This window comes from Cetorhinus maximus, chromosome 8 (genome assembly GCF_964194155.1).
Source record: "Cetorhinus maximus chromosome 8, sCetMax3.hap1.1, whole genome shotgun sequence".
In the NCBI taxonomy this organism is placed as follows: Eukaryota; Metazoa; Chordata; class Chondrichthyes; order Lamniformes; family Cetorhinidae; genus Cetorhinus; species Cetorhinus maximus.
Genome location: NC_135886.1, coordinates 129758143 through 129783501, shown reverse-complemented (window position 1 = coordinate 129783501; position 25359 = coordinate 129758143). Strand labels below are relative to the sequence as shown.

The window sequence follows — 25359 nt, the reverse complement described above, 5'->3', positions numbered from 1 at the left end:
GGGAGTGTGCATGCACGAAAGAGCGCACTCCTGGCTCAGGGAACCCTCCCTGCCCGCACAGGGAGTGCATAGCGCTTCCTGGCGCATGTCACGCTGGGCGGGCCTTAACTGGCCCTCCCACGTAAAATGGCGGCACGCCCCCCGCCCACTCCAGCACAATCCCCCCAATGGGGGGAAAATGCTGCCCTATGGTACTTGAGAAGGAGTTGTTTGTTTGATCTTCAAAGAACTTTTCATGAAGTAAAGCTAGGAGACAAAAAAGGGAGAGAGCAAAAAAACTTAAGTTGTGAAGCTGCTTGTTTGGAAGGCAGTCTTGTTGGAGAACAAGCTGAGGAAAGAAGGCTGCCTTGACTGGCTCCCTTTCTCTCTAACTTGCCTAAGATTGTGTGTGGTTATCAACCTGTAGCCAGAGAACCCTCACCTGAGTGTAACCAGTCTGCATTTGGACCTGCAAAGCTGAGACCAGTGGTGAACAAGTCCAGGCATCCACTGGGACCAATGGCCCGTCTGCACACGGGAGAACTCCAGGTTGACAGCGTTGCGACCCTGCAGACTTTATCCTTTATTTTATGATGCCCATCTTCCAAAGCCCATCTCTGCAGAGAAGCTCTCTCTATTTGTTCTTTGTTTGTCTGTGTGTGTGTGCTGGGGTAATTCTTTAGGATGAGATAGATAGTTATACTTCCCAATTACAATGGTGTGTTAAGCAGTACTTGCAACTTGTTAAAAGAAGTTTCGTTTTAAAATAAATTAATCATTGTGTGTTTGAAAGAAGCTTGGTCAGATTCTCTTTTTTTATGGGTATTAGAGGTATAGGCACATAATTGGCCACTGGTGAGAAAATTAAATATTTAAATAATGGTATGGCCTGCGGAGTAGTGGGGCTTGATAATTCGCGCACTCCTCCCATCCCGGTTGTAACAACAGGTAGATAATGTGGTTAAAAAGGCATACAGGATTCTTTCCTTCATTAGTCATGGCATAAAATGTAAGCAGGGAGGTTATGCTAGAACTGTATAAAGCACTAGTTAGGCTGCAGCTTGAGTACTGACTACAGCTCTGGCAACCATATTCCAGGAAGAATGTGATTGCACCGGAGAAGATATAGTGGAGATTTATGAGGATATTGCCAGGATTGGTAAATTTTAGCTATGAGGAGAGATAGGATAGACTGGGGTTGTTTTCTTTGGAACAGTGAAGGTTAAAGTGAGATTTAATTCATGAGTATACAATTATGAGTGGCCTAGATGGAGAAAATAGGAAGGATCTATTTCCCTTAGAGAGCACAATAACAGGGAACATAGATTTAAAGTAACTAGTAGAAGGATTAAAGGGGAGTTGAAAAAAATTTTCACTCAGAGGGAATGAGAGGCCATAGATTTCTTTTAAAAGGGACTAGGGACTAGGAAATTAAAGCCTTCACTGTATTGCTCTTCTGTGTCTTCAGATGGATAACAGCAGCTCGCCTTCCTCAGAGTTTTGATCACAGGACTCATGTGGGCAGGGGGGACCGAGTAAGGGGAGAAAACTGAAGGTAAAAGAGCAACACACTAGTTTAAAGTCAAACCCCAAAGCTCAAGTAAAATATGAAATAGTTACTTTATTGCAGCATATATTACAGCGAGTAAAAAATACACAGTTTTGCATGAAAAAATAACATTTGCACACAGATTGTTTAGATCAAACTCTTGAAGCTAGGAATTAAAAAACACATGTATACAGCACTTACTATAGATCCATTTAACAACTTAATATGTGGAAATGGGATGTGAAGCCTGATGTGCCAGAAACTTGGCAAGGATTTACTATCATGTCTCACACCATTAGCATTTATGGCAAGCAGGTTATTCAATTTCCACAGAGCTTAGTCTGGTACAAATTCCTTGACTTTATAAGCAGAAGAACAACCAATCATTGATTCACTGTTATCAGATTGATCCACTCCTTTCCTCCCCAATTCCTTGCTCCTGAACTGTCACCTAATCAATCTCAAACATGGCAAAAAGGATTGTTTAGAGTTTCTTTTGCTACAAAAGAGTCTGTACAAAAATAATGATGCTGTGCTGTAAAATTTAGTAGAAAGTGCAGCTTCTTAGAGCCCATGTTGAGGATAGGTAAAGTAGTATACCATAAATGTGCTTTTGTGAATTCACCATTTTACAGAAACGTATGTTCACCACAGCAGTTTTATAATCCTAATCTTGAACGTTATCATTAGTGTTTCTCAATTGCCCTCAGTAATTGTGTTTAAAAGTTGAACAGATTTGAGGCAGATGTTTTGTTTAGAATTTCCTCCAACAGGATTTAGGTTAGGTAAATCTAGGAACAGGAAAAGGCTATTTAGACTAACAAACCTGCTTCTTTTTGTTAGCTCTTAACCCATTTGTTTGCTTCTCACTATATCCCTTTTCCCTCAAATACACCTCTATGGTATTGTTTCTTCTATTCATTAGTTTTGGTTATGATACGCACCGGTCTCAACTATCCTAATGCTCTCCTGGTTGTCCTTCTGCCTAGTACCCTTTGTAAACTTGAGGTCACCCAAATTTCTGCCTGTCACCTAGTCATGTTTATCCATCACCTTAATGTTCATTTCCTAAACCTTTCTGTCTCTCTTTCCTCCTTTATGACACGCCTTAAAACCTACCGCTTTGACCAAGCTCTCAGTCACCTCTCTTAATGGCTCCTAATGTGGCTCAGTGTCAAATTTTGTTTGATAATGCTCCTGTGAAGCATCTTGGGATGTTTTACTATATTAAATGTGTTATATTGTTGTTGATGTGAATTCTTGTCCATTTTTTGAAAATCTAAGTTAAATGACAGTGATTTTCCTTGTCCATCATTGCAGTAATACATTCAAAAAGGTCAAAAAACAGATGTAAATAACAGCCTCACTGATTACTTATCGTCTAATTTCAGTTCCCCACTACTGTTTATAAGTGTGCTTTCTTGCACTTTATTTTCTGAATATGTGTTTGAAAATCTGGCATTATTGCAATTTAATAATTATTCTATATTTTTGCTCTCTCCTAATCATTTGCAATTTGATTTTTCTTGCTTTTAAATCCTTGTCCCAACTTCTTTCCTACCAGAACCTTTTGATTTTAAAGCTTCTCTTGTCCCTTATTCCACTCTTGGCAGGACACTGTTTCCATTCCATTATACCCTGATTGCAGAATACCTCCCAGAAGCAACTGTTTGCAATCAAGATAAAATTCTACTAAAAACATCTCTCCTCAGACCAACTTTAACCCATAAGCAGTGTGAAGAGGGAGAGCAGGATGAAGGAAGAAAAGTTCTCCCTCCCACCTCTTATCCACACCACCCCCCTCAATCCTGCAGTTGTTCCCTATTATGTCTGTACTCTAACCAGCAGCAAAAAAGTATAAGACACAGTGACAGGGAATGACAGACTGTTACTAGTAAACCATGAAATCACAAATTATTGCAGCATAGCTGTAGGCCATTCAACCCACCAGGTCTGTGTTACTGTTTTCCCTGCTTAGTTTAGCTCCACTCTCCTGTCTGCCCCCCAAATCCACATAAATTCCTATTTTTCAAGAAATGTCAGTTTTAAAGAATTCATAGTACTGCCACAGTGGAATTATATCACAGCATTCCACATTCTAACCAACCTTTGCATGGAGAAAGCTTTCATAGTACTCCAGAATCATTAGGTATGACATACTTTTCTTTTTTGCACTGTGCTTCAACATAACTGCTTTGTGTGCAGGGAGTGTCTTGTGCCAAATAGTCATCTAACAACTAATAGTTCCTTCTCTCCTGACAGTTCCTTAATGTATAAGCTGACTAGGCTTTCATTAAGGAGTGCATACAACATCGGTCACTGTGTCCCCTGATCTAAGGAGTCAACCATTAAAATGTTAAATATGTCAAAAGTTAACTTATTTACATCAAGTCACTGTACAAACAAAGAAAATGAGGAACAGTGGATTTACTCCAATTCTTCTTCTGTCAAAGAGACTTTGGTGATCATTTTAACCTAACCTGTTGGGCAGGAAACAAGCATCTTTGGGACCTCCATCCATTTCACATTCCATTAGATTTTATTCTCCCAAGGAGTCAATGGAGGGGAGAGTCAGCTGCGTGTAAAATGGCCACCAAATCCAATCTGCCTGTTTCTTACCTGGTGGCTACATTAAAATTATTCCCTATAGCTCGATTGATAAATGTATTGCTCAATGTGATACCAATACATGCAGACCAAGAGCATCCCAGATTTGATCTGCGGTCTGATCTCAGCAAGAACACAAGAGCATACAATCAGTCTGGGCTAGGATGGGATAAATCCATCACTTAAAAATTCGCTGCACTTCGCCCTGTGTAACAAATTGGGCATTCCACACACCCCCATTGCATCTGTGGCCTTATATATTACATTTAATGCAGTTGAGGTGCAGTTAGATGATCTTGATCATGGTCACTTGGAAAAACAGAAAGCACCACAACATTAAATATATGGCACCAACTGCTGACTATAGTGAAGAATATTGCCTTGCTTTTTTGGACTTTGTGTTTGAACACATTGTTGAACACAATGGAACACTGGATTACTTTCTTTTATCTATGTTCTTAATATTTGCAACCTCAAAGCCAATTCCACTGCATTATTATGACCGTTATGACATTTCACCACATTTAATTCTGGTGCTGTACACACCAAGCAAGCATGAATAATTCTTCCCCTTGGCTTGTGTGTATTTCAGTGTCAGGTCCTATACATGTAAATACTTGGGCCCCAGTTTAGACTCTATTCTCCTATACCATCCTACTGTACTGTTCTCTTGTACCTCAGTGTCCATACCCTGTACATGTACAGCATGCACTGGATAAAAAAAATAATTCCTGAAGGTGCAACATAAATTCAGCAGTTGGCAAGCACAAAAATTATGGGCAAGCACAGTAGTACACACAATATTATTAGCATTTCCTGGAATAGCTCTCAGGGTCATACCCAATTTAAGTCACTCAATAATACTTACTCACTACCACAATTTACAATGAGTATTATAACTTGTACACTATATATTATAAACATAATACCTATTAACATGTTGTAATCAAAGTACAATAATAATGTCTTAAGTTGAAAAAAGAAACAATTCACTCCCATCTGGTACTGTACAAGTGTCAAAGGTTCTAAGTATGCTACACACCAAGTAAAAGAGAATGGTTTATTTCTATCTGATAGTGTATCATTCGTGTTTGACTCAATGTTAGCTCCTATGCCTTTACATTAAGTAAAAGGGAGAAATTCACTTCTGGTTTGTGATGCACAGTTCATGTCTACATCACTGTCAGATCCTGTAGATATATAACATAAAAGAAAGGAATGTATCATTGTCATGTGGCACTCTACAGGTCACTATCTCACTGCCAGTTCTTCCATGTGTATGCTGTCAACTGGATGTGTTAAAATGCTATCATAGCAGAGGAGCTTATACTTAACAGCAGGACAAATTATGTTGTTACTGGAGAAGTTGGTGTTAATTTCTGTAGCATCTGGGAAAGTGTAAAACAGTAGCATCATTTTAAAACTTCCATGTAAATCACATTCATTCAGTTCTTTGACAATACTTGATTTATACACATGACACATGTACAATGTCTACATTCAGACTGTGTTACACAACCACGTGTTGCACTGAGACTCAAATGACTAAGTTTGGAATTGGCTGCCTGCAGTCACATGGTAGAAAACTTTCCCACAATTGCTACCTTCCAAAATTGTTTTACAGATAGTTGTGCTTGAACAGCAATGACTGTAGCACAGTATCTGTGTCAAAGTGGTATGATTATGAGATGAAAAGCAGAAACGTAGTTATGTACAAGGATCTGCAGTAGGGAGGTCAGGCAATTTCAGGGTTTGGAACAAGAGAAAGAGGGTAGAGGGAAACATAATGCATGTCAAAGAAAATTGAGTTGGGGGGAGGTGAGTGACTCTTTATCCTCTTCAGTGGTTACACCAATGGATGAAAGGACCACCCAGTAAATTTAACTCACTCGGTGCTGTCAAGAGTTGGTGGTGTACGCAGTAATTGAGCAGTAAGATTATAAAACTATCTCAATAGATGTTGCACTCATTCATGGGGAGAAGTGAAATGTTAAAACTCTGCCATGGTATGTTGTCAATAATAGCTGTGCTACTCAGTGATTGTTTGTCCAGATTTGAGATTATAAATCTTCCTCAATTCATGCTGTTGGAATAACTGTGTTACACAGCATTCATTTGGAGAAGTGAGGTGCTAAAGCTCCCTCAATGTTTGCTGTCAGGAATAATTGTATTACACAGCATTGCTTCTGGTGAGAGGTGAGATGGAAATGCTCACTCAGTCAATGATATAAAGGGTGGCTGTGTTACATAGCACTTAGCTCGGAAGGTAGGACGTTAACACTCTCTTGATTGATGCTGTCAGGATTGGTTGTGTTACACACTGCTCATTTGTGTAGTGCTTGTGAGGCTCTTTTTGGGTCCCAGGAGCTCTTGGTTCTGCAAACACTGCTTCAGCTTTTCCTGAAAGGATGTAGTTGTGATCGTGTAGAGGATGGGATTCAGGGCACTGTTTATTGGCAGGATGAAGATTACAACCCAGGAAGTTACAGTCCCTGTTAAAAAATAAAAATAAGCAAGTATTTTCTAAGAAGAATTAATAATTACAGCATAATGGCTCCCTATGAATGGAGTAAACGAAACCAAGGATAATTTACAGGCTGGAATCTGATTGAAGGGTTCAGAAGATGTTACTAACTGACAGGAAAGCCTTAACAGGTTATAACCATCCTGTGGACTATTGCCTTTAACTCCCCCCAAGTTATTTAATTATTAATGAACCTCATTGATTATTTGTACAGTGATTGTATTCACTTTTTGGACTTGCATTTATCATCGGTCCAAACACAGACAATCATTGTTTCCATTTTGTTAGTGGCAATAACATGCAAATTGCTATATTAAAATCATATAAAAATAATGCCATTGCCAGGAAATTCTGTGACCAATTTTGTAGAATATATCATGGTTATTGTAATCTTGCACAATTCGTCTGCCTTCTAATTGTAATACACTACAACATGAAAGACTTGAAGAATTTCTGGCTTGCCAACCAGAACGAGCACTTGTTTTCCATTTTTGTCAAAACAGAGCATAGAAATGATTGTTGGTATTATTAGATGAATGTTTAACATGTTTATACAACTTTCATCTCTACAGGAGTTATGATTTCAGTTAGGGGAGATGATGGTGTCGTGGTAATGTCACCAGACTAGTAATCTCAGAGACTGAGGCTTATTCTCTGAGGACAGGGGTTCAAATCTCACTGTGGTAGCTGGTGGAATTTGAATTCAGTTAAGAAATTTGGAATATAAAACTACAGTCAGTAATGACAACCATGACAGCTATCATTGATTGTTGTAAAAAGCCACCTGGTTCACTAACGTCCTGTAGGGAAGGAAATCTACAATCCTTAACTGGTCTGACCTATGTGTGACTCCAGACCCACAGCAATGTGGTTAACTCTTGACTGCCTTCTGAACTGGCCTAGCAAGCTATTCAGTTCAAGGGCAATAGGGATGGGCAACAAACGCCAGCAATGCCCACATCCCATGAATGAATGAATAAAAAAAAGTAACACTGATGTTGGGAAATATAGCACATTTATTATTTTATATTATTACACGAAGATGTTTGTACCACTTGAACCAAGTAAATCCAATCATAATGATGGTTCTGCATGTTTCTTCTTAAGTTCTCTGTCTGAAGACAGGTCCTTGGTGATTATTTGCTGTGAGTTTTTTTACTACAGATAGGGCAAGGAGGCTGGCCCAAGTCTACGTCAGGCTGGAATGGAGATTGAACCCTGTGCTACTGAGTTAATATGATTCAACCACTAGTCATCTAGCCAATTGAGCTAACTTGCCCCGCTTTGTATGTTTACCAACCACAAAATAAAGCAGCTTAATGATTAATATTTGGTCTTGTCTCACACTGATTTCTTAGTCTGCCTTCAAAGAAATCGAAGCCTATACAAAAGACACAAGAATGCTACTGTATAGTTAGATATTAAGTCAATTTGTCATACTCTGAATCGTAAGAAATGCAGACCGCTTATGGTGTAACTAACACTACCTTATCTGAGCATATATCAAAGCCAAGACTCTAAACTGAATATATACAAGTTCAACCACTTTTTGTTGGCATTTAAATTCTATATGAGCAAACAATCTTAGTTACATTTATCTATGATGTTTCCATATCCCTTCATCTCCTTTTCTTTCAACCACCTATACAATCTAATTTGAATATTCACATAATTTCTGCCTTAACTGCTAACCCTGGAAGTGAATTTCACAGCCTCTAAACTTTCTGTGAAAAGGTATTTCTCGTATCCTCTTACATTTAATCTTGTATCTATGGCCGTCGTTCTTAACCACTCAACTACTGGAAGCAGGTTTTTTAAAATTCATTTATGGGATGTGGGTGTCGCTGGCTAGGCCAGCATTTATTGCCCATTCCTAACTGTCCTGGAGAAGGTGGTGGTGAGCTGCCTTCTTGAACTGCTGCAGTCCCTGTGGTGTAGGTAAACCCACAGTGCTGTTAGGGAGGGAGTTCCAGGATTTTGACCCAGCAATAGTGAAAGAACAGTGATATATTTCCAGGTCAGGAAGGTGAGTGGCTTGGAGGGGAACTTCCAGGTGCTCCCATGTGTTTGTTACCTTTGTCCTTCTACATGGTAGTGGTTATGGGTTTGGAAGGCGCTGTATAAGGAAGCTTGGTGAGTTCCTGCAATCCATCTTGCAGATGGTACACACTGCTGCCACTGTGTGTCAGTGGCGGAGGGAGTGAATGTTTGCAGATGTCGTGCCAATCAAGTGGGCTGCTTTGTCCTGGATGGTGTCAAGCTTCTTCAGTGTTGTTGGAGCTGCACTCATCCAGGCAAGCAGAGAGTATTACATCACACTCCTGACTTGTGTCTTGTAGATGGTGGATAGGCTTTAGGGAGTCAGGAGGTGCGTTACTCACTGCAGGATTCCTAGCCTCTGACCTGCTCTTGTAGCCACAGTATTTATATGGCTGGTCCATTCAGTTTCTGGTCAGTAGTAACCCCCAGGATGTTAATAGTGGGGGATTCAGCGCTGGTATTTCCATTGAATGTCAAGGGGCGATGGTTAGATTCTCTCCTGTTGGAAATGGTCGTTGCCTGGCACTTGTGTGGCGCAAATGTTACTTGGCGCTTGTCAGCCCAAACCTGGATATTGTCCAGGTCTTGCTGCATTTGGACATGGACTGCTTCAGTATCTGACAAGTCGTGAATTGGGCTGAACATTGTGCAATCATCAGCGAACATCCCGACTGCTGACCTTGTGATGGAAGGAAGGTAATTGATGAAGCAGCTGAAGATGGTTGGGCCTAGGAACTACCCTAAGGAACTCCTGCAGTGATGTCTTGGAACTGAGATGATTGACCTCCAACAACCACAACCATCTTCCTTTGTGCTAGGTATGGCTCCAATCAATGGAGAGTTTTCCCCTGATTCCCATTGACTCCACTTTTGCTAGGCCGCCTTGATGCCACACTCGGTCAAATGCTGCTTTGATGTCAAGGGCAGTCACTCTCATCTCACCTTGGGAGTTCAGCTCTTTTGTCCATGTATGAACCAAGGCTGTAATGAGGTCAGGAGTTTAGTGGCCTTGGCAGAACCCAAACTGAAGCTCAGTGAGCAGGGTATTGTGAAGCAAGTGCCGCTTGACAGCACAATTGATGATCCCTTCCATCACTTTACTGATGATGGAGAGTAGATTGATGGGGTAGTAATTGGCTAGGTTGGATTTATCCTGCTTTTTGTGTACAGGACATAACTGGGCAATTTTCCACATGGCCAGGTAGATGGCAGTGTTGTAGCTTTACTGGAACAGCTTGGCTAGGGGTTCAGCAAGGGACTCTGTTGAAGAGTCATACGGACTCAAAACGTTAACTGTGTTCCTCTCCGCAGATGCTGCCAGACCTGCTGAGTTTTTCCAGGTATTTTTATTTTTGTTTTGGCTAGGGGCTCAGCAAGTTCTGGAGCACAATTCTTCATTAACATTACCAGAATGTTGTCAGGGCCCATAGCCTTTGCAGTATCCAGTGCCTTCAGCCAATCTTGATATCGTGTGGAGTGAATTGTGTTGGCTGAAGACTGGTATCTGTGATGCTGAGGACATCCGGAGGAGGCCAACATAGATCATCTACTCAGCACTGGTCTACAAGGTATGTTTTCATGAGTATGACTAGTCTGTGAGACAGCTGTCCCAATTTTGGCACCAGCCCCCAGATGCTAGTAAGGAGGACTTTGCAGGGTCAACAGGGCTGAGTCTGTCGTTGTTGTTTCCGGTGCATAGGTCAATGCCGGGTGGTCCGTCTTTTTATAGCCGATTGAAACAACTGAGTGCTAGTTAAGAGTCACATTGCTGTGGGTCTGGAGTCGACCAGTTAAGGACAGCAGATTTTCTTCCCTAAACGTTAGTGAACCATGGGTTTTTCCTACAATCAACAATCGCTTCATGGTCATCATTAGACTTTTAATTACAGATTTGTTTTATTGAATTCAAATTTCACCATCTGCCGTGGTGGGATTTGAACCCAGGTCCCTAGAGCATTACCCTGGGTCTCTAGATTACTAGCCCAGTGACGATATCACTACGCCACTAGATACTCTATTCCATCCATGTATAATTTTAAATACTTCTATCATATTAGCCTGCATTGATCTCAGGAAAAAAAGACTTAGGCCTGAATTTTTGCAGGGACAGAAAGGGTCTCTGGCTTAGCCAAAATGGCACTGGAGCTCTGAGTTTGCCCGAACCCAACACCCACTGTTTTCACAGGGGGAATGGGGCGGTTTGTAATTTGCACATCCGTGGTTCATGGAGGCAGCTGCACATTGAAAAGTGCAGCTGCCTTCAAAGACTAATTTCCTTTAGTGGGATGTCCAAAACATAACTCAGCTTTAGACCTTTGAGGAAAAGGTATAAAGTTGCCCGAGTTATTTGGAGAGGTAGGGCACCCTTTTGGTTAGATCCAGGTACCTCTTTGGGAAAGGTAAGGTGCTCCTTGGGAGAGGTAAGGTTCCCTTTGGGACTGTTAGAATTAGGCATGAATGTGTGTAAAAAGTGGATAAGCTCTGTGGAACTGTCAGCCTTACAAGGCATTTAAATTTCCTGCCTTTTAAATTTAAGAAGCCTGCAGTTTAAAAAAAATAAATCACTGCTTGCAATTTTACTCTGTTGACATAAGTCTGGGGGTTGTCGTTATAGGATTTGTGGTGCATGACTGATTCCATAATTATCATTATCATAGTGGGATGCCTGTCAGTTCATTGAATACATCCTTGTCAAATTACTCCTTCCAAAGTGTATCACCTCACAGTTTTCAGGGTTAAATTCCATCTGCCACTTATCTGCCCATTTGACCATCCCGTCTATATCTTCCTGTAGCCCAAGACACTCAACCTCACTGTTAACCACCCGGCCAATCTTGGTGTCATCTGCAAACTTACTAATCCTACCCCCCAACATAGTCATCTATGTCGTTTATATAAATGACGAATAATAGGGGACCCAGCACAGATCCCTTTGGTACACCACTGGACACTGGCTTCCAGTCACTAAAGCATCCTTCTGTCATCACTCTCTGTCTCCTACAATTAAGCCAATTTTGAATACACCTTATCAAATTACCCTGTATCCCATGTGCATTTGCCTTCTTTATAAGTCTCCCATTTGGAACCTTGTCAAAGGCTTTGCTGAAATCCACATAAGCTACATCAACTGCACTACCCTCATCTACACACCTGGCCACCTCCTCAAAAAATTTAATCAAATTTGTTAGGCATGACCTCGCTCTGACAAAGCCATGCTGACAATCCCTGATCAAACCTTGCCTCTCCAAGTGGAGATAGATTCTCTCCTTCTGAATTTTCTCCAATAGTTTCCCTACCACTGATGTGAGACTCACTGGCCTGTAGTTCCCTGGCTTATCTCTACAATCATTCTTAAATAGCAGAACCACATTAGCTGTTCTGCAGTCCTCTGGCACCTCCCCCGTGGCCAGAGAGGAATTAAAAATTTGGGTCAGAGCCCCTGCGATCTCCTCCCTTGCCTCCCTCAGCAGTCTGGGACACAAATCATCCGGACCTGGAGATTTGTCCACTTTTAAGCCTGCCAACACCTCCAATACCTTGTCACTCCCTATATCAATTTGCTCAAGAACCTCGCAGTCTCTCTCCCCAAGTTCCATACCTTCATCCTCATTCTCTTGTGTGAAGACGGATGTGAAGTATTCGTTCAACACTCTACCGATATCCTCTGGCTCCACCCATAGATTGCCCCCTTGGTCCCTAATGGGCCCTACTCTTTCCCTGGTTATCCTCTTCCCATTGATATACTTATAGAATATCTTGGGATTTTCCCTACTTTTACCAGCCAGAGCTTTCTCATATCCCCTCTTTGCTCTCCTAATTGCTTTCTTAAGCTCCACCCTGCACTTTCTGTACTCCACTAATGCCTCCGCTGATTTGCTCCCCTTGTACCTGCTAAAAGCCTCTTTCCCTTCTCATCGTATCCTGAATATCTCTGGTCATCCATGGTTCTCTGGGCTTGTCACTCCTTCCTATTTTACTAAGTAGTTTAAAGAATTTTAATGTATTGAATAGATTTTATGAGAGATTTTTTTTTAAAATACAGCCTGTAATAGACGTTTAGGACTTTATTTTATTTCACCTCACTGCAGCCCCTAACGTCTATCCATGGTGGATACTGGGCAATTAAGGGCATGGGTTGGCATCAGTTGGCAATAAATTGGCATCAGGGTTATAATGAGCCATGGGGGTAGGTAGAGCAGCATAGGTTGGCATAAGGGGTATGAAGAGCCATGGGGATGGGTAGAAGAGCATAGGTTGGCATGGAGAGTATGAGGGGCCATGGGGAGTGGGTGGGGAGCATGAGGTGGCATGGGGTGGCATTGATTTGACATAGGAAGTTTGTGGGAGATGTGAGGGGTGAGGGCTAGAGCCCTGTTTTATTATTGCATTCTTTTCCTTACATGTCCCAGGGCAGCAAGGCAGGCCTTTCACACATTCTGCTTCTGCACCAGGCAGTCCCTTGGCTGCTTCTGAACCCTTCCTGGGGGTTACGGCACTCTGGCCAGAACAAAATTTAGAGCATCCAGGGCATTTTCTCCCGCATCAGGTTTGTGGGTTCAGGAATTTTCCCAACTCTGCACTCCTGATTCAAGACCAAAAATTTGGCCCCTAATTTTCAAGTCTTTCTGTCTATTTCTTCCTGTGCCAGTGAATATGTGCTGTACTTTTTCCAAAGCCTCAATATTCTTCCTATAGCAAAGAGTCCAAAACTTGTTACAAGGCCATTTGTTCTGCACGCGTATTCCTTCCGCACTCCAACCTAGATTCTCTTTATTTTCAGAATACAAGGTTTATAAACAGTTCCCATATATCTCAAAGGTGAACTGACAAAAACAATAGAATATCAATCTAATTTTACATTTATATTCTAAGACAAAAGCAAAATACTGCGGATGCTGGAAATCTGAAACAAAAATATAAAATGCTGGAAAAACTCAGCAGGTCTAACAGCATCTGTGGGAAAAAAAAAACCAAGGTTAGTGTTTCAAGTCTTATGACTCTTCTTCAGAGCTAAAGAGAAGTAAAAGGTAATGAAATTTATACTGTTTAAGCGGGGTGGGTTCACCATGGATGTCCAATCCCTCAACACCTCCATCCCTCACCAGGATGGTCTGAGGGCTCTCCCCTTCTTCCTTGAACAGAGGCCTGAACAATCCCTATCCACCACCACTCTCCTCAGTCTGGCTGAACTTGTTCTCTCACTGAACAATTTCTCCTTTAACTTATCTCACTTCCTCCAAATAAAAGGTGTGGCTATGGGTACCCGCATGGGCCCCAGTTATGCCTGTCTCTTTATGAGGTATGTGGAACATCCCTTGTTCCAGTCCTAATCAGGCCCCCTCCTACAACTATTTCTTTGGTACATCGATGACTGTTTCAGTGCCGCTTCATGCTCTCGTCTGGACCTGGAAAAATTTATCAATTTTGCTTCCAATTTCCACCCCTCCATCACCTTCACATGGTCCATCTCTGACACTTCCCTTCCCTTCCTTGACCTCTCTGTGTCGATTTATGGTGATAGACAGTCCACCAATATTCACTACAAGCTCACTGACTCCCACAGCTACCTCGACCACAGCTCCGCACACCCTGCTTCCTGTAAGGACTCCAACCCATTCTCTCAGTTCCTTCGCCTCTGTTGCATCTGTTCCAATGATGCCATTTTCCAATTCAGCACATCTGACATGTCTTCCTTCTTCCTTAGCTAAGGTTTCCCACCCACTGTGGTTGACAGGGCCCTCAGCTGTATCCGAACCACCTCCCGCATCTCTTCCCTCACACCTTCCTCTCCCTCCCAGAACCATGATATGGTCCCCCTTGTCCTTACTTTTCACCCCACCAGCCTCCGCATTCAAAGGATCATCCTCCGCCATTTCCGCCAACTCCAGAATGATGCCACCACCAAACACATCTTCCCTTCACCCCACCCCCCCACCCCTGTCAGCATTCCGTAGGGACTGTTCCCTCCGGGATACCCTGGTCCACTCTTCCACCACCCCCAACACCTCATCTCCCTCCCACGGCATCTTCCCATGCAGCCGCAGAAGATGCAACACCTGTCCCTTCACCTCCTCCCTCCTTACTATCCAAGGGCCCAAACATTCCTTCACTTGCACCTCCTTCAATTTGGTCTACTGCATTCGCTGCTCCCACTGCGGCCTCCTCTACATTGGAGAGACCGAATGCAGACTGGGTGACCGCTTTGCGGAACACCTTCGGTCTGTCAGCAAGCATGACCCAGACCTTCCTGTCACTTGCCATTTCAACACATCATCCTGCTCCCATGCCCACATGTCCGTCCTTGGCCTGCTGCATTGTTCCAGTGAAGCCCAATGCAAACTGGAGGAACAGCACCTCATCTTCCAATTAGGCACTTTACAGCCTTCTGGAGTTAACATTAAGTTCAACAACATCACACCATGAACTCTCTCCTCCATCCTCACCCCCTTTATATCCCCTTTTTTCAATATTCATTCTCAATTCTTAATTTTTATTTTTTATCCACTTATTTTTATTTCTATTTTTATTTAAATTCATTTTTATTCATTGTTTTATCCTATTTCAATCTTTTTTCCTACCACTGTCCTCTCCCCCCACCCCACTCCGACTAGGGCCATCTGTCACTTGTTCATGTTGTTCTTTCCAGAGTGCTTACCCTTGTCCTGCCATTATCACATTCTGCTCTCTGACCTTAATGCCACCACTAGCACCTCCTTTAGCCAATATCACTATCATTAACACCCCTTTGTTCTCTTGCCCATGACATCTCTGGCAATCTCTTCTTTGCCTCCACCTATCACTGGCCTTCTATCCAGCTTCACCAGCTCCACCCCCCTTAAACACCATAAATTTCATTACATTTTACTTTTCTTTAGCTCTGAAGAAGTCATAAGGACTTGAAACGTTAACTCTTTTCTTTTTTCTCCACAGATGCTGTTGGAACTGCTGAGTTTTTCCAGCATTTTCTGTTTTTGTTTTACATTTATATTATTCATTCTGGATCCATTAAATTTCCTGGCATAAAATGTCAATGACAACAGCAACTTAGTAACCTTGCAGTTTGCAACAATCCTATTCGTACTTAAAAGCTGTCTCATGGCACAGGGGAGAACTCCCCTGCTCATTTTTGAATTGGTGCCATGGGATCTTTTATGTCCACCTGAGAGGGTAGACAGGGCATCAGTGTAATGGCTTATCCGAAAGCAACACCTTCAACAGTGCAGTACTCCCTGAGTATTGAACTGGGGCACCATGGCTTGTGATCTTGTGCTCAAGTTTCTGAAGTGGATCTTGAACCCGCAGCCTTCCAACTCAAGAGGCAAGAGTGCTATCACTGAGTGATGTCTTATAGCAATCACAGGACTGCAGTCAGGTTCATGGTAATCACACAAACTTACCAAGTTTTGATTTCTTACCTGGTATTTCTACTTCAAGCAAAGAAAGTAATTTCATCAGAAATATGGGGATCCAGCATAGGGCATCAGTGAACACTATGAAGAAAAAGCGTTTCGCTATGGCTACCTCTCTAGAGAAGAGGCTCCTCTCTGTTGACTGTGCCCCTGTTCTATGGATTGAATAAAACATGCTGGTGTAGGAGAAGACTATAATGATGAAAGCAAGTAAGTTCAAACCTACAAAAAAAGAAAAATTGCACCATTACTAGTCTGGGGATGAGGAAAAGACCGTCTAAGTCTCAAGGAACAAATATCCCTTACTCCATGAAGTCTATGTGATAACATTCTGTAAGGTAAAAGAGCAAAGGTTTGATAATGGCAGGTGACAGGCACATCTTCCAGCAAAGAACAATGACCACTAGAAACACCAACCAATTGTAGCTCAGCTGAATTGTTTGGACTGAAACAGATCTTGAAAAATGGTGGAATTCTCTGTTCTATGAGATGTTGAAAGTGAAGGTAAGAAACTAATTTGAAGCTCATGTCCAGTCAAATTGTCTGTAGTATTACAAAAGCAAAATATTGTGGATGCTGCAAATCTGAAATAAGTACAGAAATGTTGGAAATACTCAGCAGATCAGGCATCTTCAGAGAGAGAAACGGTTTCAGGTTGATTAACTTTTAAAAATTCATTCATGCGATGTGGGCATCGCTGGCAAGGCCAGCATTTATTTCCCATCCCTAATTGCCCTTGAGAAGGTGGTGGTGAGCTGCCTTCTTGAACCACTGTAGTCCATGTGGTATGGGTACACCCACACTGCTGTTAGGGAGGAGTTCCAGGATTTTTACCCAGCGACAGTGAAGGAACGGCGATATGTTTCCATGTCAGGGTGGTGAGTAGCTTGGAGGGGAAATTCCAGGTGGTGGTGTTCCCATGTGGCTGCTGCCCTTGTTCTTCTAGATGAGTAGTCATGGGGTTGGAAGATGCTGTCTAAGGAGGCTTGGTGAGTTCCTGCAGTGCATCTTGTAGATGGTACACACTGCTGCCACTATACATTGGTGGTGGAGGGAGTGAATGTTTGTGGATGCCAATCAAGCGGGCTGCTTTGTCCTGGATGGCGTCAAGCTTCTTGAGTATTGTTGGAGCTGCACACATCCATTTCACTCCTGACTTGTGCCTTGTATATAGATGGTGGACAGGCTTTGGAGAGTCAGGTGAGTTACTCGCCACAGCATTCCTCGCCACTGACCTGCTCTTGTAGCCATAGTATTTATATGGCTGGTCCAGTTCAGATACTGGTCAATGGTAACCCCCAGGATGTTGATTTGTTTCTCTCTTCACAGATGCTGCCAGACCTGCTGAGTATTTCCAGGACTTCCTGTTTTTATATAGTATTAATTTGTTGCCATCAACTGTCATTACTAAATATGGTGTAGCCTTTGAGTTACAGACAATTCACAGTGACAGGTTCTATTTTGAATCACAAATACGTTGTTTAATCCTGATAAGCATTTGCCATAAAACACAGCAATGTATTTCTGTCATTCGGAGAGTAGATTTTGTTTCTTTGGTATAAGTTTAAGCATTTACTTGACCTGAAAATACGTTTTACACAATCTTTATGATTTTAAAAAATCTTTTCATTACATGCAATTATTAGCAGATCTCCAGAGGCACTGCTGACAATTAGTATAAGCTGTTTCATCCCATCTAACATGGGATACATTGTCAAGGCCACTAATTTAGTGAACAGATAAGTAAAATTGTATTTTCGTCACATAGTATTGTTGGGATTATATTGATTATTTTGGACTTGAATTGCACATTTGTTCAAATTAGGATAGAAACAGTAAGTCAGTGTCCCTGATTACTAAGAGCTCATTTAACAATGTGTAGTCTCCACTGTTCATAGTGTGCATGTTGGTGTTAATGTAATTTGCCGGTTATACACAATGGATGCCAAAACTAAAAAGGTAACTAACCAGCATATTTTTTTTTGAAAAAAGGATGTCCCCATTGAGATAATTGTTAGCAGTTCCATCCAGAATCTCATCACCAAGATAATTGCATTTTAACGCGATGTGAGCTAATTGAAATGGCTTGAAAAACTGACTTTTCCTGAGAGTAGCAGAGTTTTTAAATTTGTTAAGTACAGGGAACGGCCTGAATTAGCCAGCACATTTAATACTTTATAAACGGCACTTTTGTCATTGACTCCTATGATATGGCAAATGATCAGTGCCATTTGCCCAAAATAGGCAGCTGCCTGTGTCAAGCATGCATGGTGTAAATGGTGAGAACTATAGCTAATTTTATCTCATGCTTTTTTAAAGCCCAGGATGTAGAGGATGATTGCAGGAAAGATGTTCCAGGTTGCAGGTGGTAGAAGGTAGGTGTAGAATAGGATTAAATATGTGTCTGTGGGAAAGTGAACATTGGTAGCACTGGGGAATGTCATGTAGGAACAAGGGTCACAGGTTTTGTGAGAACTAGAAGAGGGTTTCAGGATGTAAGAGTACTGGCAGGAATAGTCCTGGTGGTCATGAACAGCAGGCAGGGGTACTGCAGGCCAACAGGGCGGTCGAGAGACGCCAGGGCATGGTAGTGCTCAGAGGAGTCCTGGGGTGTGGAAGAAATGGGAAGTGGGTGCTGTGATTTGGGAAAATTGTAGCAGGCTGCTCGGTGTTGTAATGATGGGAGACTGGCTTTGTGGTAGACTGGGATGACATTGGTAGGATGTTGGAGGAAGGGAGCTTTCTGGGTGTAGGAATGCAGAATGGGATGCTTTGGATTTTGTTGAAAAAAGTATTCTGATTGGCGAAGACATAGCTATTTATTGAGCAGAAGGGTGAGGAAGCAGGAAAAGAGGATGAGCACATGCACTCTAAGGGAGGGAGTTTAGTTAGAGCTGAAGGAAGTACAGCAGTTGAGGAAATTATTAAAGGCATTTCTTGGGCAATATGTTGGGAACAGTGAGTATTTTAAATAATACATGTTTCTCTAAGTCACTATTTGGAAATATTTTTATGAAATCTCATTCCCTAGCATGACCAATCCCACGCTTCTCCACCATTGGACATTGAGCCAGATTGTGATTAGGTATTGAGGTTTGGGGTTCTGTTACAACAGTGGGGCAGGTTGCAGATGCCCTGCAAAGACAACTTTTTAAAAAAGTTTTGACCAGGAGCAACAGAAAATATATTATTTGGTATCAAACTGCTGGGTATTTATTTTAAATAATACAGGTTTTTTCATCAATGGGGAAAAATTCCCTTCCTGCACTCCCATGTCAAGACAACTGAAAACAAAACTCCATTACCCAGAAATATTCCTGTGGAATATCCTCTTGCACCAAGACTCTCAAACTGTTCAGAATAAAGAGGGAAGCACACTCCATTCTTTCCATAATAATTTCCAAACGTGGTATTATTCCACAACGGTATCACAGCGATGATGAATCCTGCAATCCAGATGGACACCAGTGTCGATAAAGTTTGCCTCTTGCCCGGCCTGTAATGAGTGAATGGGAAGACTATGCACATGTATTTCTCCAGTGTCATATATGTCAGTAGCATGACAGAGACCTCAGTGGAGAGCATTGCCAATGCACCAATGAGCTGACACTTCATGCTCTCCATCCACTGTTGGGCATTCTTGTTGTACTCCCCAAGATACTTCATGTCAAAAGCACCAATAAAAAAGAGATAGACTCCCATCAGACAATCAGCACCTATGAAAGAAGCATACTGGTAAATTAAGAAACAAAGACTTCCATTTCTATAGTGTTTATGCAACCATTTAGATACTTTTGAAATGTAGTTATTGTTGTAATGTAGGGAATGTGGCAGCCAATAACGCACAGCACACTCCCACAAATATATAACCAGATCATCTGTTTTGATTGTAAAATAAATGTTGTCAAGGACACTTGGAGAACTCCCCTTCCTTCTTCGAACGGTCCTGTGGGAACTTTCAAATCCACCTGAGAGGGTAGATAGGGCCTCTGTTTAATGTTTCATCTGAATCTCCAACAGTGCAGGATTCCATCAGTAGAAGTCTGAATGTGCTACTAATAAGCCACAGCTGACACGGCTAATGACTGTCCAGTGACTCCCACAGAAAAGTTCTTGTGTGTGGACAGGAATGAGTTCAATTACAATATCCTGGAGGTGTCAGCTGTGGCTCAGTTCATAGCACCCTCACCTTTGAATCAGAAGGTTGTGGGTTCATGTCCCACTCCCGGAAAACCAAGAACTGTGAATGTACTCGAAAGAGTAACATGCGATCTGTTGATAACTTGAAAGAGTTACAATATCCTGCACAATCAAATAACTTGTCAACAATCAGTTTTAAGGTTCACTTGAAAAATGGTCATTGGGACTAAAATACTAGGAAGCTGCGGAACTCTATTCAGCAAGAATTAGTATCTTCAGGAAAAGGAGTGTGTTTAACAAAAATATGCCATTGTGTTACCACTGTGCAAGGCTTTTATTTTTCTTAGATTCAAATACATTTTGATGAAGACTGTAGTCTAATAATCCAAACCTCCACCCTTATGCCAGAAGAATGTCAGAGCTTCCAGAATTGCCCCTCAACATTCTGCATCATTCTGAAAAGGATCTGCATGGCATACCAGATTCAAAGCCAAATTCACCGTTTGTTTCTGTCTCCAGAATTCTCCCTCAGACAGTATTATCACTTGTTTCTTGCATACATAACTTCAAATACAGAGCTTACCATTGCTTATTGAACCATGATTACTGAAAAATATTAAACTATAGGAAATCTGACTTCTGCATTAGTACCTTAAACATATGCTCCCTCAACTGTCAGCACAGTGGCAGCAGTGTGTACCATCTACAGGATGTACTGCAGCAACTTAACAAGGCTTCTTTGAAAGCACTTTTTAAACATGTAATTTCCACCACCGAGAAGAAGAAGGAAAGCAGGTGCATAGGAACACCACCAACTGCAAGTTCCTCTGCAAGTCACACACCATCCTGAATTGTTAATGTATCATTGTTCCTCCAGTGTTACTGGCTGCAAATCCTGGAACTGCCTCCCTAAGAGGACTGTGGGTGTATCTTCACCACTGGTTGCAGATTTAAGAAGGCAGCTCACCACTACTTTCTCAAAGGCAGTTAGGGATGGGCAATAAATGGTAGCCTTGCCATCAACGTCCACATCCACATCCCACAAAGGAATAAAAAAAAATTCAGTACTGTTTTACCCAATAACTACCAAGTTCCATTTGTGAAATACCTATTGGTTTACTGTTATCTCCAGTTACATCCTGTTGTGCCATTTAAAGAATGAAGTGTCTCCAGATACCACTTACAGCAGAGTGATTTGATAGACAGAGTATGTAGCCTGTTTTCTGTTGTGATGCATGACCTCATGCAAATAACAAAGAGGTTTCCAAAGCAGATGATGAAAGCCACCACCCACACAAAGACCCGCAGAATAATATTGGCCAACAGGTTTTCGAAAGATGAGATTCCGTCTGTATTTGGCTTGCAGCTCCGGACATGGGGAGAATACCTGCAGTATTCAAACCTTTTAAAGTATCTGTCAAAATTAAAAAAAAGTAATGAGTTTTTATAATCAAATATCTGAGTTTCCATTGCATACTGTTCATGATGTTTCTAACTTCCTCTAATGCATGAGAAAAAGTGATTTGTTACAAGATCTCAGCCCAGAAATAATACATTCCTTCATTTACAATTGATTAGTTTATTTCAGCCAGTCTAGACTTCTGCTGGAAATTGAGTCTCCCTGAATGTCAGGGGGACAGGGGACAGGGTCAGAATCAGGCTCAGCTGTGATGCCACCACAGCTGAATAGCTTACTGAGGCTGACTGTTCATGAATCTACAAGAAGATTGGCCAGTTGGGTGAGATTCTGGGGGGAACTAGCACTGGTGAAATTTCCATGGGAAGAGGATGAGAGAAACTGTGAGATAGCTAGATGTAATGTCAGTGATAACTCTTGCGTGATATTACATTATGAATGTTGGCCTTTATTGCCAGGGGGATGGGGTATAAAAGTAGGGAAGCCTTGTTGCAACTGTACAGGGTATTGATGAGACCACACCTGGAGCACTGTATACAGAGTTGGTCTCCTTACTTAAGGAGGGATATACTTGCATTGGAAGCAATCCAGAGGAGGTTCACTGGGCTGATTCCTGGGATGAAGGGATGTCTTATGAGGAAAGGTTGAGTTTAGAGGTGATCTTATTGAAACGTATAAGATTCTGAGGGGATTTGACAGGGTAGATGCTGAGAGGATGTTTCCCTTAGTGGGGGAATCTACAACTAGGGGGCAGAGTTTAAAAATAAGGGGTCTCCCATTTAATACAGAGATGAGAAGGAATTTCTTCTCTCAGGGGGTTAATAATCTTTGGAATTATTTTCCACAGTGAGCAGTGGAGGCTGGTTTATTGAATATATTCAAGACTTAGACAGGTTTTTGATCTACAAGGAAGCCAATGGTTATGGGGAACAGGCAGGAAGGCCACAATCAGATCAGCCATGACTCCATCGAATGGCGTAGAAGGCTCAATGGGCCAAAAGGCCTACTCCTATTTCTTATGACTTTATGATTTTATGTAACTTCCAAATGGTGCACTGATAGTGGCCTTCAATTGGTACAGCAAAAGCCTGTACAATTTAGCAAACCTTATATATAATTTATCAATCAATTCCAAAGGTTTTATAAGATTTGTTCCTTTGAAAATGTCTTTGCTTTGAAATTCATTCACTTCACTAATTGTATCTTAGCAGGAGTAGGCAATTCGACCCCTCGCGCCTGCTTCGCCATTAGATAAGATCATGGCTGATTTGATTATGGCCTCTACTTTCCTGTCCAGCCTATACCTTGACTCTCTTGTCAGTCAGGAATCTAACTCAGCCTTAAAAATATTCAGTGACCCTGCCTCCATTGCTCTCCGAGGAAGAGAATTTCACAGACTAATGATCCTCTGAGAGAAAACACTTCTCCTCATCTCTGTCTTAAATGGGAGACGTCTTATTTTAAACTGTGTCCCCTGGTTCTAGTCTCTCCCACAGGAGGAAACACTATTTCAGCATCACCCTGTTAAGTCCTCTCAGGATATTTTATGTTTCAGTAAGATCACCTCTCATTCTTATAAACTCCAATGGATGCAGGTCCAACCTGTCCAGCCTTTCCTCATAAAACAACCCCTTCATCCCAGGAATCAGTTGAGTGAACCTTCTCTGCACTGCTTCCAAAGTGCACAGTACTCCAGATGTGGTATCACCAACACCCTGTACAACTGTAGCAAAAGCTTCCCTACTTTTGATCTTAATTTCCCTTGCAATAAACAGAAATATTTCATTTGCCTTCTTAATCACTTGCTGTACCTGCATACTAACTTTCAGTGTACCAGGACACTCAGATCCCTCTGTACCAGAGAATTCTTCAATCTCTCTCCATTTAAATAAATAGGCTGCTTTTCTATTCTTTCTGCTGAAGTGGTCAAGTTCACGTTTTCGCACATTATACTCCATCTGCCAAATTTTTGCCCGCTCATTTAAACTATCTACATCCCTTTGCAGACTTCTTATGTCCTCCTCACAACTTAGTCTCCTACCTATCGAATTTTTTGTTCAGCAAGGTTCGGTTCTGCAGAAGGAAGAGCTTTCAGGGAGCGTATTCTCAGTTTTAAAACTAACTTGGATTACGTTAAAGATACGCATAAAATATGGTAGTAGCAGTAAAATAAAGCAGAACAGAAGCAGTTGGAATTGTTTAATTTTATAATGAAAAGCATGGCTAGTTTGAACTATAAAAACATACCATTCGAACACTGGCTTAGTTACATTATAATAATATGTGCACTTGCACAAGCCAAATGTCACAAACTGATAGATTGGACTGATTTATAGATTGGGCTAATGTTTAACAGGCTGGGTTATATTTTTATTGCAGCAATGTGTTCATCTGAATAATCCAATATGTTCCAAAGAGAAATAACCTTACTTATGCTTCTTAGTAAGTGTACAGATGAGAAATGAGAAGCAGTAAATACAATTATACTTTCCCAAGAGAGTGACAGAGTAAGATCACACAATATATAACTGTCCACTAGGTGGGAAGTTGTGCATAAATATCTCACTCTCGCTGAGGAAACACAAAGGCACCAATCAGTAGATGGACCTCTCTGAGGATATGATTGGTTAATTCTAATCAGTGTACCTTTGTAAACAAATAGACTGAAGGGCAATAGATTATATCTATATATCTTCCAAAGGGAGATATTGAGAAACATCAGTGATTCTACATGTATATCCTGAAGGAGGTGTCTGAGGATTACCAGTTAGTATAGAGATAACCCCCGAATAATCCAATGTGAGAGATGTTGATCAGTGTAAAAGGATCTCTCTTTATAATATATAGAATTATAGGTGGCTAAGAGTGAATTACAAGGCAATGCAATTGTAGATTTCCGATTACTTCATAAACAGGCAAAAAGTCAATTATCTATCAATAACGTCTAAGATCCTTTTTTTATTCGTTCATGGGATGTGAACATTACTGAATAGCCCAGCATTTATTGCCCATCCCTAATTGCCCTTGAGAAGGTGATGGTGAGCTGCCTTCTTGAACCGCTGCAGTCCATGTGGTGTAGGTACACCCACAATGCTGTTAGGGAGTGAGTTCCAGGATTTGGACCCAGAGACAGTGAAGGAACAGCGATGTATTTCCAAGTCAGGATGGTAAGTGGCTTGGAGGGGAACTTACAGATGGTGGTGTTCCCATGTGTCTGCTGTCCTTGTCCTTTTAGATGGCAGTAGTCATGTGTTTGGAAGGTGCTGCCTCAGGAGGCTTGGTGAGTTCCTGCAGTGCATCTTGTAGATCGTACACACTGCTGCCACTGTGTGTCAGTAGTAGAAGGGGTGAATGTTTGTGGATTTGTGGTTTGTGTTCCTGAATTAAATTATATTACATTATGTTAATTTTACATAACATATACTGTCGTATCAATGAAATGAAGTCCACATAATGACAAAAGAGATCCAAAATTTTTGGGTCTGGGTCAAAATCCTGGAACTCCCTTCCTAACAGCACTGTGGGTGTACCTACACCTCATGGACTGCAGCAGTTCAAGAAGGCACATCCCATGAATGAATAAAAAAAAATTAAAAGTGAAGTTGAAATACCATAGATTGAAGGAGCTGATATTATATTGTTGAATTCTTTTAGGAGGGACAATGAGTAAATTAATTTCTGTTCTAAAGCAAAA

The 25359-nt window shown here is 41.5% G+C and overlaps 1 protein-coding gene across 3 annotated transcripts in view; it reads right to left on the bottom strand.

The window, feature by feature from the left end:
* Nucleotides 1-1599: 1599 nt before the first annotated feature.
* The window catches only part of rxfp2l (relaxin family peptide receptor 2, like), a 155835-nt gene continuing 132075 nt past the window's right edge, over nucleotides 1600-25359 (bottom strand). For all 3 annotated transcript variants that reach the window (XM_078547594.1, XM_078547595.1, XM_078547596.1), the window contains 4 exons: nucleotides 21433-21662; nucleotides 19414-19824; nucleotides 16115-16330; nucleotides 1600-6627 (listed from right to left, as the gene is read on the bottom strand). In XM_078547594.1, the coding sequence (XP_078403720.1) occupies nucleotides 6449-6627; nucleotides 16115-16330; nucleotides 19414-19824; nucleotides 21433-21662 (1036 nt within the window). In that variant the 3' untranslated portion in view covers nucleotides 1600-6448. The remainder of the gene's footprint in view (nucleotides 6628-16114; nucleotides 16331-19413; nucleotides 19825-21432; nucleotides 21663-25359) is intronic.